This window comes from Leucopleurus acutus (assembly GCF_964270905.1).
Source record: "Leucopleurus acutus genome assembly, chromosome: 15".
NCBI lineage: Eukaryota > Metazoa > Chordata > Mammalia > Artiodactyla > Delphinidae > Leucopleurus > Leucopleurus acutus.
In genome coordinates this window covers 16274881-16289423 of record NC_139157.1, presented here as the reverse complement: position 1 = coordinate 16289423, position 14543 = coordinate 16274881, and the positions used below count along the sequence as shown (strand labels likewise).

General features: G+C 36.5%; 1 protein-coding gene across 1 annotated transcript in view; it reads left to right on the top strand.

Moving 5' to 3' along the window:
- Positions 1–14543, top strand: part of TAB2 (TGF-beta activated kinase 1 (MAP3K7) binding protein 2) — an 86273-nt gene that overhangs the window by 43100 nt on the left and 28630 nt on the right. Inside the window, exons 3-4 of the mRNA XM_082855516.1 lie at positions 4562–4752; positions 12282–13782. Of these exons, the coding sequence (XP_082711642.1) occupies positions 4651–4752; positions 12282–13782 (1603 nt within the window). The 5' untranslated portion in view covers positions 4562–4650. The remainder of the gene's footprint in view (positions 1–4561; positions 4753–12281; positions 13783–14543) is intronic.

The following is a 14543-nucleotide window of genomic DNA, read 5'->3' as shown; positions in this document are numbered from 1 at the left end:
TTGGCCAACATGGCATAATACTCTGTCTCAGATTTCCTCAATCTGAGCAGTTGTAGGTGAGGATGACAGGTTTCACTTTGCCTTGTCTTATTTTCAGAGCCTGCGTGTACCCCAGCATGTACTTTCCACTTTTCATAAGGAGTTGGAATCTTGAGTTGATCTGGAGTCTAGAGTTGATTGACTTAGGCAACTTTTTTGTCTTATTTGTGACCACCACCTTCCTGCCTTAGGTGCAGGGTGGCGCCCAACCAAGAGCAACCTCCAAGATGGCCGGGGAGCCAGTCAAGATCTTCTGGATGTGTAAATTTATATCATTTACTAACTTGGGGAAATTTTTAGCCACTGTTTCATTAAATACTTTTTTCTACCCCATTCTCCCTCCCCTTTTCTTCTGGATTTCCACTTACAGGTATATTATATTAGAGTTATTGATTCTTTCTCACAGGTCCCTGAGGGTCTGTTCATCTCTCTACCTCAACCATTTTTTTTTCCTCCACTCTTCAGGTTAGAATGATTTCTATTGCTTTGTCGTCAAGTTCACTGACTTTTCTTCTGTCATTTCTGATCTGTGGTTAAATCTATCCAGTGAATTTTTTTATTTCAGACATTTTTCACTTCTTGAATTTGCATTTTTTTAATAGTTTCTTTCTTTTTTTTTTTTTGGCTGAGAAATCCAAGTATATTTGCCTTTACATTCTTGACCATAGTTAAAATAGCTGCTATAAAATCCTTATGTGCTAATTCTAGCATCTGGGTCATCTTGGGCTTGGTCTCCCTTAGTTGCCTTTCTCTTGAGAATGGGTCAGTTTTTCCTGTTTCTTATGTGTAATAATTTTAGTTTATAACTTGGACATTATGAATGACACATTGTAGAGACTCTGGAGTCTATTGTGTTCCTCTAGTGGGTATTGATGTTTGGTTGGTGGTTTGCTTCCTTACTTGTTTGTTTCAGTAGGCAGTTAACTTGGCTCAACTCAAACTTCAAACTGAAATGTCAGTTCTGTTATTTTAGCCTTAGCCTGGCTGTTTGGAATCTCTCGCATATGTGTAGTTTGGGGATCAGAGATACGTGCAGAATTTATACACAGAATTTGGTGCTTCTCTCCTTTCTATGATTTACTGGCTAGATTTTCAGCTGTTGTGGTCATGCCACAACATGACCTATCCTTTGGTTCATTAAGTGAGTAAGACTATGGATTTACTTGTTTGGGTTTTAGCTGAGCAAACCAACTGAGGCCTGCTCTCTGGCTAAAAGCCATTTAAAAAATGGAAAATCACCCTGTGCTGTCCACTTCTTCTACGTACTGACTTCCTTCACCTCCCCACCCCCAGCACCACCACTCCCCCTTTGCTGTTTCTGCCTTCAATCTCTTTATACGTTGTCTAGTTATAGAAGTTGCTCATGAGAGAATTCGTCCAGTAGGAGCTACTTAGGCATTACAGGAAGTAGAATCCCTAAAAACAGTTGTACGTTTGAACGATTTTCTTGTTAGTGTACTTGATAGTCTTTATTAGAAAGCAAGCAAGTGTGATAAGAGTTTTTCAAAGAACTTTAAAATTTTCTGTATATGTTTTAACAATAGAATAAGTTGAAATTTATTTACATGATTCATCTACTTTTAAATAAGAAAGGTTGTCCTGAATTAGACTGAGAATTTATTTATTTGCCTCTCCCTCAAATTATGTATATAAATTTCCAATCTAGGTTATTTGAAATGCATGTTAGAAGCAAAAGATATGAAGAAACCATACAGTAAAACCTTTATTTCATCCAACAAATGTTACATCTTTGACTTAGATCCTGGGGATACAGCAGTGAACTTCAAAGTTATTAATCCTGCGGAGCTAACGCTTTAGGGATAGGCAGGTGGGTAGGTAGGTATGTCAGATATTGATAAATGCTATGAAGTAAAAGCAAGGTATGAGGATGTGATAGGGAGGGAAGGGAAACAAGTGTGGCATTATTTTAGATAGAGAGCTTGGTCAAGGAAGCAGTCTCTGAGGAAGTGACATTTGATCAGATATGTTAATGAAGTAAGAGAGAAAGCCATGCAAGTATCTGAGTGAAAAGTGTTCCAGGCAGAAGGAGCAAGGAGTCGAAAAACCCTATGGGAGGAGTGAGATTGGCTTCTCTTTGGAGAGTAACCAGTAGGAGGGACCTTAGTTTGGAACTGAGGGAATAAAGATGGTGGTAGGAGACAAAGCCCCAGGGGTGGCAGTTAGCAAAGAGTTAAGGCAGGGAGGAGACCAGTTAGGAGACCTTCGCAGTAGTGGTCTAGGTGAGCTATGATGGCAGCTTGGACAAGAGCAGTAATAGAGGTGGGGAGAAGTGGTCAGATCCAGAATATTCCTTTGCAGATAACAGCCACCCAAACTTTATAATGGATTAGATATGGCATGTGAGAAGGAACAACGGAATGATTGGTGGTATCATATACGGAGATGAAAGAGACTGGGAAAGGTTTGGTTTGGATGGGGGAAAATTGAGAGTTCAATTTTGGACATAGTAAGTTTGAAGTGAATTTTAGATATCCAAAAGGATATGTGAGGCAGGCAGCTGGTTATATTAGTCTGGAACTCAAGGGAGAGAGAGCTCCCTTGGTATTGGACATACAGATTTGCAAAGCCTCTCTTTAAAGTAGTGTGTTTGGATGAGATTACCTTGAAGAGGAATGTAGGTGTAATTGAAAAGAAACCCTAGATCTGAACTCCATAACTCACCAACATTTAGATGTTCCGAAAGGGAAGAGGATCTGACAAAGAAAACTGAGAAGGAGCTGCTAGTGGGTAGGAGGAAATCCAGAAGAGTATAAATCTCAGAGGCCAAGTGAAGAAATTGTTTAAAGAATGAGGGAGTGGTTGACTAGTTCATAAACTACAGAGAGGTCTGGTGAGATGAGGCCTGAGGAGTGACTGTTAAGTTTGACAACCTGAAGATCCAGGACAGCTTTGATAAGTGTAGTTTCAGTGGAGAAAAACTATGAAAACCTGACTGGGGTGGATTTAAAAGTGATAAGAGGAAGGAAATGAAGACAAAGTATAAACCACCCTTTCAAGGAGTTTAGCCCAAAAGAGGGAATGGGCAGATAAATGAGCTGATAGCTGGAGTGAAGTCAAGGAGGCTTTCTCAAGATGAGCAGTACTGTAGCCTGTTTATCGCCCTTTATTGTTATGTTTAAATATCTTTACTAATTTCCAGTACTTTTCTTTTCTCCTGCAACCCATTTCTAGAAACACTACATTGAGTGCTAAAAATTGTGTGTGTGTGTGTGTGTGTGTGTGTGTGTGTGTGTGTGTGTGTTTTAGAAATAGATTTGAGAAATGTGTAATGCAGGTAACTTGGTTTGGCAGTGCTTTTACCTATGAGATGTAACTAAGCTAAAGTCACACAGACAAAAGAATTAAGGAAAAATTAACCAAATGATAATAAAAAGCTTGAGAGTCTTTACCAAACATGATATCTCAATGAGCTTTTATTGTGTTGAGGATTCGGGAGTCCTATCATAACTAAATTTACTCAAAAGTGTTTTAATATCTACTGTTATGCTGAAAACTGTCTACAAAGCGCTAGGTGTGTAATAATGGACAAAAGAGACCTAATTCCTATATTCGTAGAGTTTACAGACTTGTATTTAAGCTTATGGAAAAGAGAAATGCTACAGATAAGAAATTTGTTTTAAAGAGATTGTCTTATTGTCAAATTTATACTAAAATGAAATGTATTTTAATTATTATGCAAATGGAATGATTTTAAATATTTTAATATGTTATTTAGGTTTAATATACTTTATACTATTTATATCCCAAAGAGGCTTTCAAGATTAAGCACGGTTTACATTAGGAATATTAGGAATATAAATAAGTTAGGTAATTCTCAACTTGGGCCATACATTAGAATCACTCGGGGAGCTTTTAAATATCCACACGCTCATGCTGCTCCCAGCCAATTAAATCAGAACCTCTGGGGTTGGGGCCCAAGCATTAGCATTTTTTAAATACTGATTTTATAGAAACAGAGGGAATGAAATGCTGCTAAGCCCCTGAGAATGAATTGATTACACATTTAAAGATTAAGTATATCTGAAAATTAAGGCAAAATATCAAATGTTTTGATTTACAGATCAGTTTTAGACAAAGCAGGCAAAGCTATTTGTAGGACCAAACTTTTTCAGGATCCAAACTTTAAAAATTTTAAGTAGAATAAACAAGATTACTTACCTTAGACTGTCCTCTGATCATTAAGAAAAAATTCAGTAAAGTTACTCAGTTTTCCATTTTAAAACAACCTTGACAGTTTCTTATTTGAATGCCTTTTGGCACAGCCATTATAAAGCATACAAATACATAGGAATTAGAACATTTTAAAGTTTGCCACCAGTAGTTATAAACTGAAAAGACAGTATAACTATATGGGAAGCATTATAGGACTAAATAATATTTTTATAGTTTATATTAAATGTTAGGTACTAAAGCACATACCCTTTTGTATTGAAATTTTAAATCCACAACAATATTCATTCTATAACAGTTCTCATTAAAGTTTTTTTTCTTTCTTTCACAGAAAATGCTTGGACAGAAGAGATGAGTACTGTTTCCACTAAGGCCTAGAATTGCCTACTGTACAAATAGTCCTGATCAGGCAATATACGAATGGCCCAAGGAAGCCACCAAATTGATTTTCAGGTTTTACATGACCTGCGACAAAAATTCCCTGAAGTACCTGAAGTTGTTGTATCCAGGTGCATGTTACAGGTCAGTGTTCAATGATTTCTGAATTTATTAATACAAACTTGGTATTTTTTTAAACACTGAAAGAAAACTCTTTTATCTTCTTTGGCATTAGTGTACTATGATGGAGAGATGAGCTTTGGTGTCTGATAGTCATGTGGCCTTTAGCAAGTTGTTAGGCTCTCTGTACCCCATCTGTCATATGGATCATACCTACCTTGTAAAGTAGATGTGAGGATTAAATGAGATCTCAATATAAAGCATGATACATGGTCCACACTTACTATGAGCTTGCTTCACTCCCCCCTTTCCCCATTTTGCCAGAACTTTTAAAAATTCCAGGTCTTCATACGAAAGTGAGAAAATCATTAAATAAGGAATCAGGAAACTTGGGATCTAATCCTAAATGGGCACCCTAAACATATTTGACAAGTAATATGCCTTCTTTTGTACTTTAGTTTTCTTATCTGTAAAATGAGGGAATTTGACTAGACAATGCCTGAAGTCCCAATTCTAAAGAAGAAAAATGTTTATTTTTAAGTTTTCCAATTAATACCACTATCTAATAAATTTTTACATTTTTCTTAGTACGTACAATTTTAGAAATCCGTAATTCTAAATAGTTAGTGATAGTGTACCTTCTCATTTGATTAAACTGGAAACCTTTCTATCAAGAACTATTTTTCAGCTTGTTAAAATGGAGATATAAAAAAATGATTTGGTTTCAGACATATTTATTCTTGATGAATGATTTTTAAAGTTTGAAATTATATGAAACTTTAAAGGCTCAATATCTGTACTTGATATCAAGTGACTACATTTTGTTCACACCCTATCATCTTTTTATCTGTACATTTAATTGGTCTACCCACCTTTAGTCTAACGCAGCTTTGGTCGCTCCTATCTATCCTCCTCACTTCTGCTAGAAATGTCTTTTTAAATGCAGGTTTTATCATATTTACCTGTTTAAAAACCTCATGGTTGTTCCCCATACCCTTCAGAGTAAAGTTTATATATCTTGACTAGGACATACTAGGTCTGTGATCTAAAATCGTGCCTTCTTCTGCAGCATGATCTCTTACCCAGTCCCTCCTCCCTCACACCCTATGCTATAATCATCCTCAACTGATTGGAATTCTCCAAACACGTCTGGCTCTTTCTGTGGTATATTGTTTAAGAGCATATGTTTTGAGTTAATAATACTGTATTGTATATTTGAAATTTGCTAAGAGAACAGATCTTAACTATGCTTACCACCAAAAAAGAAAGAAAGAAGCCAGGGTGGGAGGGTTGGGGGAGGGATGGAGGAAGGAAGGAAAGAAGAGTTGACTATGTGAAGTGGTGGATGTGTTAATTGTAGTAACCATTGCACAATGTATATGTATATTAAATCATCACATTGTATACCTTTAAAAAACATCATGTACAACCAAAATATATACAATTTTTATTTATCAATCATACCTCAGTTAAAGCTAGGGGGAAATAAATTTAAAAATTTAAATAATAACAAATAGTATATATTTTCCTGATAAAGAGACTTGAGTTCAAGATTTGACAGTTATTAGCAGCAATTGAATTAACCTCTCTGACCCCCATTTTCCTCAGGGGTACAATGGGAATAAAGAAAGTTCACAGAGAGTTAAATGTGATAATGCAGGAAAGCAACTAGTAGGATACCTGATTCATAATGAGCGCTCAATAAATGTTAGCAACCAATACGAATAACAGTAATAATAGTGGAAGGCCCATAATGAATATTTGGTGAATGAATCAATAGTCCATATTTGTTGATATCAGATGTGCAGCGAAATGAAAGAGGAAAAAATGGTAATAAAAATGGAGTCAGAAGCTAAAGAAAGTATGGGAAGAAGCAGAGATAGGGGAAGGTATCTTCCCCTAGAACTCAGGTACCTCTTCCTAATTTTTCAAATAGCATTTTCTGATAAGACTATACTGAGAATGTTCAGTGAATCATTGAAAACTACAAAAATATTATAGGTTCTTCAATAAGATTGTATAAGATTTGCTACTGAAAGAACTGTCCAGAACATGGAGGGGGTGGGGAGGGAGGGAGGAGAGAGAAACTCTTACAGTGTGATCTTCAGGATATATTAAGTTAAAAAAAAAATGTAGAGCAGTATATATAGATGTATGTAAATACATCTATAAGTAAATATTCACATGTATGTACGTCTGCCCCTGTTTACATGAGGAAATACTGGAAGGATTAAAAACAAAGTTAATAAAAGATGGTTACCCATGGTGGGCAAGGAGGAACAGGCCAGATGGGAGTGAGACTTCTCAGCGTGTATCTTTTAATATTGTTTTGATCTTTGTAAATGAATTACCTAGTTTTTTAAAAAATAAAATAAGTAAACATGTTTTCAACTTTACCAAAAAATAGAAAATAGATGATTTAGAATTTCTTTTGGGCCCCCAGTAGTATCAACTTTCACTGTGTTAATCTGGTTTTACAAACACAAACCTCCGTATGGCATGCTTCCCAACACCCAACTCTCTTTAAATTGAGTTGCTAATCATTCGAATAATGTCCCTTTTAGCTGATATAACAAAAATGTGACAAGCAAGGAATGGGGAGGGCTCCTCTGGGGATACAACTAAGGTGTAAGTTTTCCCAAATTTAGAGTTACTTTTAAACTGTAACGGCAAGTAAGCTACCTCTAAATGTAGTATAAACACCTCTTATTTGGTGACAGTCTTTCTTTTGAGAGCCACTCTCCCTTTCTCAGTTGGGTAGGCTGTCTTTTCTCTGGAGGGATCCTCCCTATAATATACTGGTTCAGAACTTTTCTAGATAAAAAAAAAAGTATATAGAATATTGAAAATTAGTAGCTAAAGAATCATGTCACACTACCGCTTTGTATACATGTTCTTAGGAGAACAGAAATATCTATCCTCTGTTCTCTTCCTGACTTTGTTTACTGTTCAGCCCCCTCTTTTTGGAACTACTCACATCATTTCCTTGTGCTGTGGATTCTCTAAGATAGCTATGTTATCAGTGGATGTAATTCATATCTTTAAAATTTGGTAATTAAATCATAACTTAGAATAGTGTAAAAATATTGCATAGTTGACACTTTAATATTTTTAACTGAAATTTTCACTAGTTTTTAATTCTTTTAATATGACGATTAAATCTGTAAGTTTAAAATTGCTATTTCTTGGGCTTCCCTGGTGGCGCAGTGGTTGAGAGTCCGCCTGCCGATGCAGGGGACACGGGTTCGTGCCCCAGTCCGGGAAGATCCTGCATGCCACGGAGCGGCTGGGCCCGTGAGCCATGGCCGCTGAGCCTGCGCATCCGGAGCCTGTGCTCCGCAACGGGAGAGGCCACAACAGTGAGAGGCCCGCGTACCGCAAAAATAAATAAATAAAAATTGCTATTTCTTTTCAAAGTAATATGTTGTGTTACTTACCATATCCTTAATTGAAGCCTTCTCAGGTGCTCTCCACCTATAATCCTTATTCATATTTCTATTAAAACACCTACCATTGTACATTATATTTATTTGCATACACATTAATCTCCTCCACTGGACTGTGAGATCCTTAAGAGCAGCGATTATATTCCTTTCTACATCCTACTGGGATGCTCAGTAAATATCGGTTGAAAGAGTGAATGAATCAGAGTTTGAGAAGGATGATTATAGTGTATACTTTGATATTATCTGTAATGTCTCTGTGCAAGAAGCTTGGAGAAAAATGAAAGATGAACTGAAAATAATGATTCAGACTCTTTTGTGGTTTTGAAAAGAATGCACATTTGTATATATATAAAAAAGCAGTGATTTTTCAACCTTTTAAAAACTCATCCCATCTCTTTTGATACACTTAAAGGGAGTCCTATACAGTTTCCCACTAAAAGTAGCCAGGGCTTCTTTGAGAAACAGCTGGTCCCAGGTCTGGGATAAGATGTGTACAAGATGATCTTAGACATCTTGTCATATTAGAAAGCAAGGAAGCTATGAAAGACTAATGGGCTCATGTCATATGTACACAGGAGCCAACTTGGAGTCATTCCCACTAGGCTGAAGATAGGATATAATGACCACAATCAGTTGACACATATCAAAATGTTAAAGATACAGGAGTTTATAATGATACTGAAAATAAGTGTCACCTTTGGAAGTTGCTAGGGCACCAATTCATTATTCTAAAAGCCAGTAAAGAGAACTTATTTATCCTGCCTCTTCTGTGCAAAGAGTAAGTAAATAGTTAAAGAGATCAAGTTCTATGAGGAAGAATTGCAGCTAATACATGATAAAGGAATCTTATATTTGGAATATCACCAATAGCACCATTTTGCAACCCCTAATGAGATAGAGTTTCTAAACAGTGATTATCATTGGCTGATAAAAATCATTAGCTGGCGCTTCCCTGGTGGCGCAGTAGTTGAGAGTCCGCCTGCCGATGCAGGGGACATGGGTTTGTGCCCCGGTCCGGGAGGATCCCACATGCCGCGGAGCGGCTGGGCCTGTGAGCCATGGCCGCTGAGCCTGTGCGTCCGGAGCCTGTGCTCCACAACGAGAGAGGACACAACAGTGAGAGGCCCGCATACCACACACACACACACACAAAAAAAATCATTAGCTGGATCAAGCTGTGACAACATCAGAACCTACCAATCAGCCTTAAGATCACAAAAAGACAGGCAGATATATTATTGTGCCTCCTGTGTGATACACTATGAAATAAAGCCCATACAGGGTCTTGCTAACAATTTGTACATGAACCTGCGCACACCTCTAGTTGTACCTTCTAGTTCACAGTGAAATACAGAAAATATTGATACCACAGGGTGCAATCAGCTAATCCAGATGGGAAATCTGCTGGACAAATGATCATTTTTCAAAAAACAAATGGCTTAGAAAATTTGAGAAAGAGCGGAGGATTAATTATTACTATAAGAAATCTAAGAGGCATATCAACCAAATGAAATATGTGGACCTTGCTTAGATCCCGATTTAAACTAACTAAAAAGATACTTATGAGACAATCAAGGGACTTTAACACTATTTGGATATTATGCGATCTTAAGTGTTGATTATTTTAGGGTATGATAATGGCATTGTGGTTATGTTTTAAGATACATATTGAAGTATTTACAGATGGAAATTAAATAATGTCAGGCTTGATCTAGCTTGATGAAGGGAGCAGCTGGGGCATACACATTTGATGAAGAAGGATTTGCCATATATTGATGTTTTAAAAGATGCATGATGCATATAGGAGAGTTTGTCATATTTACTATTTTCATACATGTTTAAAATTTTCTAAAATAAAATGTTTAATAAAAAGTACGTTGCCTTTTATCCTATTGTAGCCTTGTAAAATCCCTGTAAGTTCTTTTATGTTTTGCTGATAAGAAACTAATGTCTGTAGAGAGTAAAAAACCTAAGGGCACGTGAGTTATGGCATAGCTGGGACTAGGACATATTAAATAATGAGAGATTATAAAGAATTGAAAGGATTTTTGAGAGCTCAAGAGAATTAGAGAAGAAGACTTTTTAAATGGGAGTATCAGCTTTTAAAAAGGGAGTGTGGGATTGGATTTAGTAGGGAATATACATTTTAATTTGGGAATGTCGGCAAAGGAGATGAGAAGAAGAGGTCTTTGTGAGCTTTGGCTTAGGAGGGAGAAGAATTTACTAAGAATAGCAATAAACTTAGCTTGAAGCAAAAAGCACCAGTTAGGTTTGGCAAAAGATAAGGTCTAACTATGATAAGGAGTAATCAATTGATAAAGATTGTGATGAATTTTTAAATTTTCTTTGAAAAACTAGTATATATCAATTCAGAGTTATGTGTAGGATAAAAGGATTTTTATAGCATGAGAGATTTGAAGTGTTCGTTTGGGGAAGAAAAAAAGTCAAACGTTGCTCACTAATCTTTTCTTTCGTATTATCTGGTCAAACTGTGGACTACCATTTCTTAACAAGACTTCAGATGCCTTTTAGTTCCATTTTCTCTAATAAGATTTTATCTCATGTCAAACCACCTGTAGACATTTTAACTTGGCTATATTCATCCTCTTTATGTCTAAAACTGTCCCCTTTCTGTCAGGCTCTTTGTCTTCCAGCTGTCTTTGAATTCTCTTTCTCCCTTATAGCCAAATTGTGTTGACTGTTTATTTGTAGTCTTTCATAATTTGTTTCCACCATCAGTCATTATTTCATATCTTCTAACCGATCTTCTTGGCAAAAAGTTTTCCTTTCCTCTTCATCTTAAGTATCAGTGGAGTTCTTTATCTTCCGCAAACACCCTTTGCGTCTTCACTTCTCTGTTAATGAATGTTCAGTGGCTCTCCCCATTGCCTGTATTAAAGCCCAAACTCTAGTATAACTCATTTTTAACAAGCCCCAATTATTTAACCCCAATCTGCTTTTCTAACAATTTGTTCCACAAAATTTCCAATACAAACCTTTAACTCCAGACAGATCTGCTCCAGTCACCTTGTTTAGAACATACTTTTCCTTACTATCACATTTATGTCTGTCTTTAGGCATGCCGTTCCCTTCACCAGGAATGCCTTTTTTCCTATCCAAGTCCTACATATACTGTGAAACCCATGAGATTATACCTCCCTCATTAACACAGTCCTTTCTGTGGTAGCCTACGGTATTAACTCTCTATTGAACTTCAATACCACTTATTATTTGACATATATTCATGTTTTAATAATGTTACCTTTTCATAAATCCATGGTTTGTCTCCCTAATTGAGTTGCAAGCTCTTCTAGGGAAAAGTCTGGTTTTATACATCATTTGAGTCTTCCACAGTCTCAAACAGAATGACGTACATATCGTAGGTGTTCAGTAAATATTTTTATGGATAATTTATAAGTAGTTTCTTTTGAGAATTCTTTAGAAACAGTCTAATTGTTTTTTTGTTTTATTTTGTTTTTCATTTCTCTGGAGTAGAATTATATGATGCTATCTAAAGGCAAAGATGTGATCTCAGTTACTCTGGAGGCTACCTTGATCTTACATATGTATATGTATGTGGCTTGTTTGTTTTTAACACAAGAGGAAGCACATAAGGAATTGTAATGCCTTTGTTATGAATTTTAGAACTTTTTAATTTAAATACCACAAATAATAGTTTTTAAAAGGTCATTGGTTTAAAAGAATTACATAGCACATGAATATGCAAAATATTAATTATACAATATTATATGCTTAAGTTGAATGCTTATATTTTGTTCAAAATTCAAACTGCATTTTTAATTAAGTTGTAATTTTACTATATTTGCATGAATCCATTTTACTATAAAATAACTCCTAAAACAGAATACTGACTTTGTTCACTTTTAGCTATTGCTAGTTAGAGAACTTTTCCATTACATTAGTAGTGAGGATTTTTAATTCAACTATTTGCATAAATACTAGTTCTTCTCCAGTAAAAGAGCTCAAGTGTATCTGTTATAATTGTATTAACTAATCTCTTGTTAATCGTGTAATATTTAAGTAGTGATGAGAGTATATGCATTGGCTTCTGGTTGTTAACACAAGCTGTTTTTATTTTGTCTTTAGAATAATAATAACCTGGATGCCTGCTGTGCAGTTCTCTCTCAGGAGAGTACAAGGTATCTTTACGGTGAAGGAGACTTGAATTTTTCGGATGATTCTGGAATTTCTGGTCTACGCAATCACATGACTTCTCTCAACTTGGACTTGCAGTCACAGAATGTTTACCACCATGGAAGAGAAGGAAATAGAATGAATGGAAGTAGGACTCTAACGCACAGCATTAGTGATGGACAACTTCAAGGTGGTCAGTCCAATAATGAACTATTTCAGCAGGAGCCACAGACAGCACCAGCTCAAGTTCCTCAAGGCTTTAATGTTTTTGGAATGTCCAGTACATCTGGTGCTTCAAATTCAGCACCACATCTTGGATTTCACTTAGGCAGCAAAGGAACATCTAACCTTTCTCAACAAACTCCAAGATTTAATCCCATTATGGTAACTTTAGCCCCAAATATCCAGACTGGTCGTAATACTCCTACATCTTTGCACATACATGGTGTACCTCCACCTGTACTTAACAGTCCACAGGGAAATTCTATCTATATTAGGCCCTACATTACAACTCCTAGTGGTACAACTCGACAGACACAACAGCATTCTGGCTGGGTATCTCAGTTTAATCCCATGAACCCTCAACAAGTTTATCAACCTTCACAACCTGGTCCCTGGACTACATATCCTGCATCTAATCCTCTGCCACATACCTCAGCCCAGCAGCCAAATCAGCAAGGCCACCAGACCTCTCACGTCTACATGCCCATCAGTTCACCTACTACTCCACAGCCACCAACAATTCATTCGTCTGGTAGCTCACAGTCTTCTGCCCATAGCCAATATAACATTCAGAATATTTCAACAGGACCTCGGAAAAACCAGATTGAAATCAAACTTGAACCCCCGCAAAGAAGCAGTTCTTCGAAACTGCGTTCTTCTGGACCTCGAACCTCCAGCAGTTCCTCTTCGGTCAACAGCCAGACCTTAAACAGAAATCAGCCCACTGTTTACATAGCTGCCAGTCCCCCAAATACCGATGAGGTGATGTCCCGTAGTCAACCTAAGGTCTATATTTCAGCTAATGCCACCACAGGAGATGAGCAGGTCATGCGGAATCAGCCCACTCTCTTCATATCCACAAACTCTGGAGCATCTGCTGCCTCCAGGAACATGTCCGGGCAAGTGAGCATGGGGCCTGCCTTTATTCATCACCACCCTCCCAAAAGTCGAGCAATAGGCAATAACTCTGCAACTTCTCCTCGAGTGGTGGTCACTCAACCCAATACAAAATATACTTTCAAAATTACCGTTTCTCCCAATAAACCCCCTGCAGTTTCACCAGGGGTGGTGTCCCCTACCTTTGAACTTACAAATCTGCTGAACCATCCTGATCACTATGTAGAAACAGAGAATATTCAGCACCTCACGGACCCTGCTTTAGCACATGTGGATAGAATAAGTGAAGCACGGAAGTTGAGTATGGGATCTGATGATGCTGCCTACACACAAGGTAATAATAATATTGGCAATGGGATCATTTTCCATTCTGGGCTTAATTGGTGTACATTTGATTTCACTGCAGAAGTGGATATCACTATTATTTTATCTTTTAAATGTTGCCTGAAATAATACTATCTTAAGAACCTTTGAGAGTGTTCATATAAATTTTGAATATCAGTTTTATAACTTGAAGCTTGAATGGTAGCCTTATCAGATCTTCAGAATAATCAACTCTTGATTTGTCTGTTTTCTTAACGTTTATAAAACTTTCTTTTCAGTAACTCTGTCACCTGTAGTGATGCAGATTTTCCCTTTAAATTTTCTTCAAATAAAAATTCATAAAAACACATTTTAATAAGAGATTAGTGAACTAATATAGTAAATCTGCCTTCTTTGACCAGAAGAATTCTCTGTTCTTCATTTTTCTAATACAACATTACTTGTCTTATTTTATAACAAAATTTAAATTGCTGTGAATTCTTGAATAACTCAAAGAGAAATTTGAATCCTGTTCCTGGTACTTATTTCTTTCAGTCTCCCTTAAACATCAGTTAGTGCAACCTTTCTCTTTGTTCGGAATTGTGAATGAAAACATTAGTTTTAAATCTATCTCACTTGATTGTCCTTTTCTGGAACAGACTAGTTAATATTGGTGTAATACTAAATTATATCTATATTAATTCAATTAGAGATAATTTCTATCATATCACATTTTATCTGACCCCTTAAGTTATTTAATCTTCCGTAGGAAACTGTTAAATTCATTCAGAT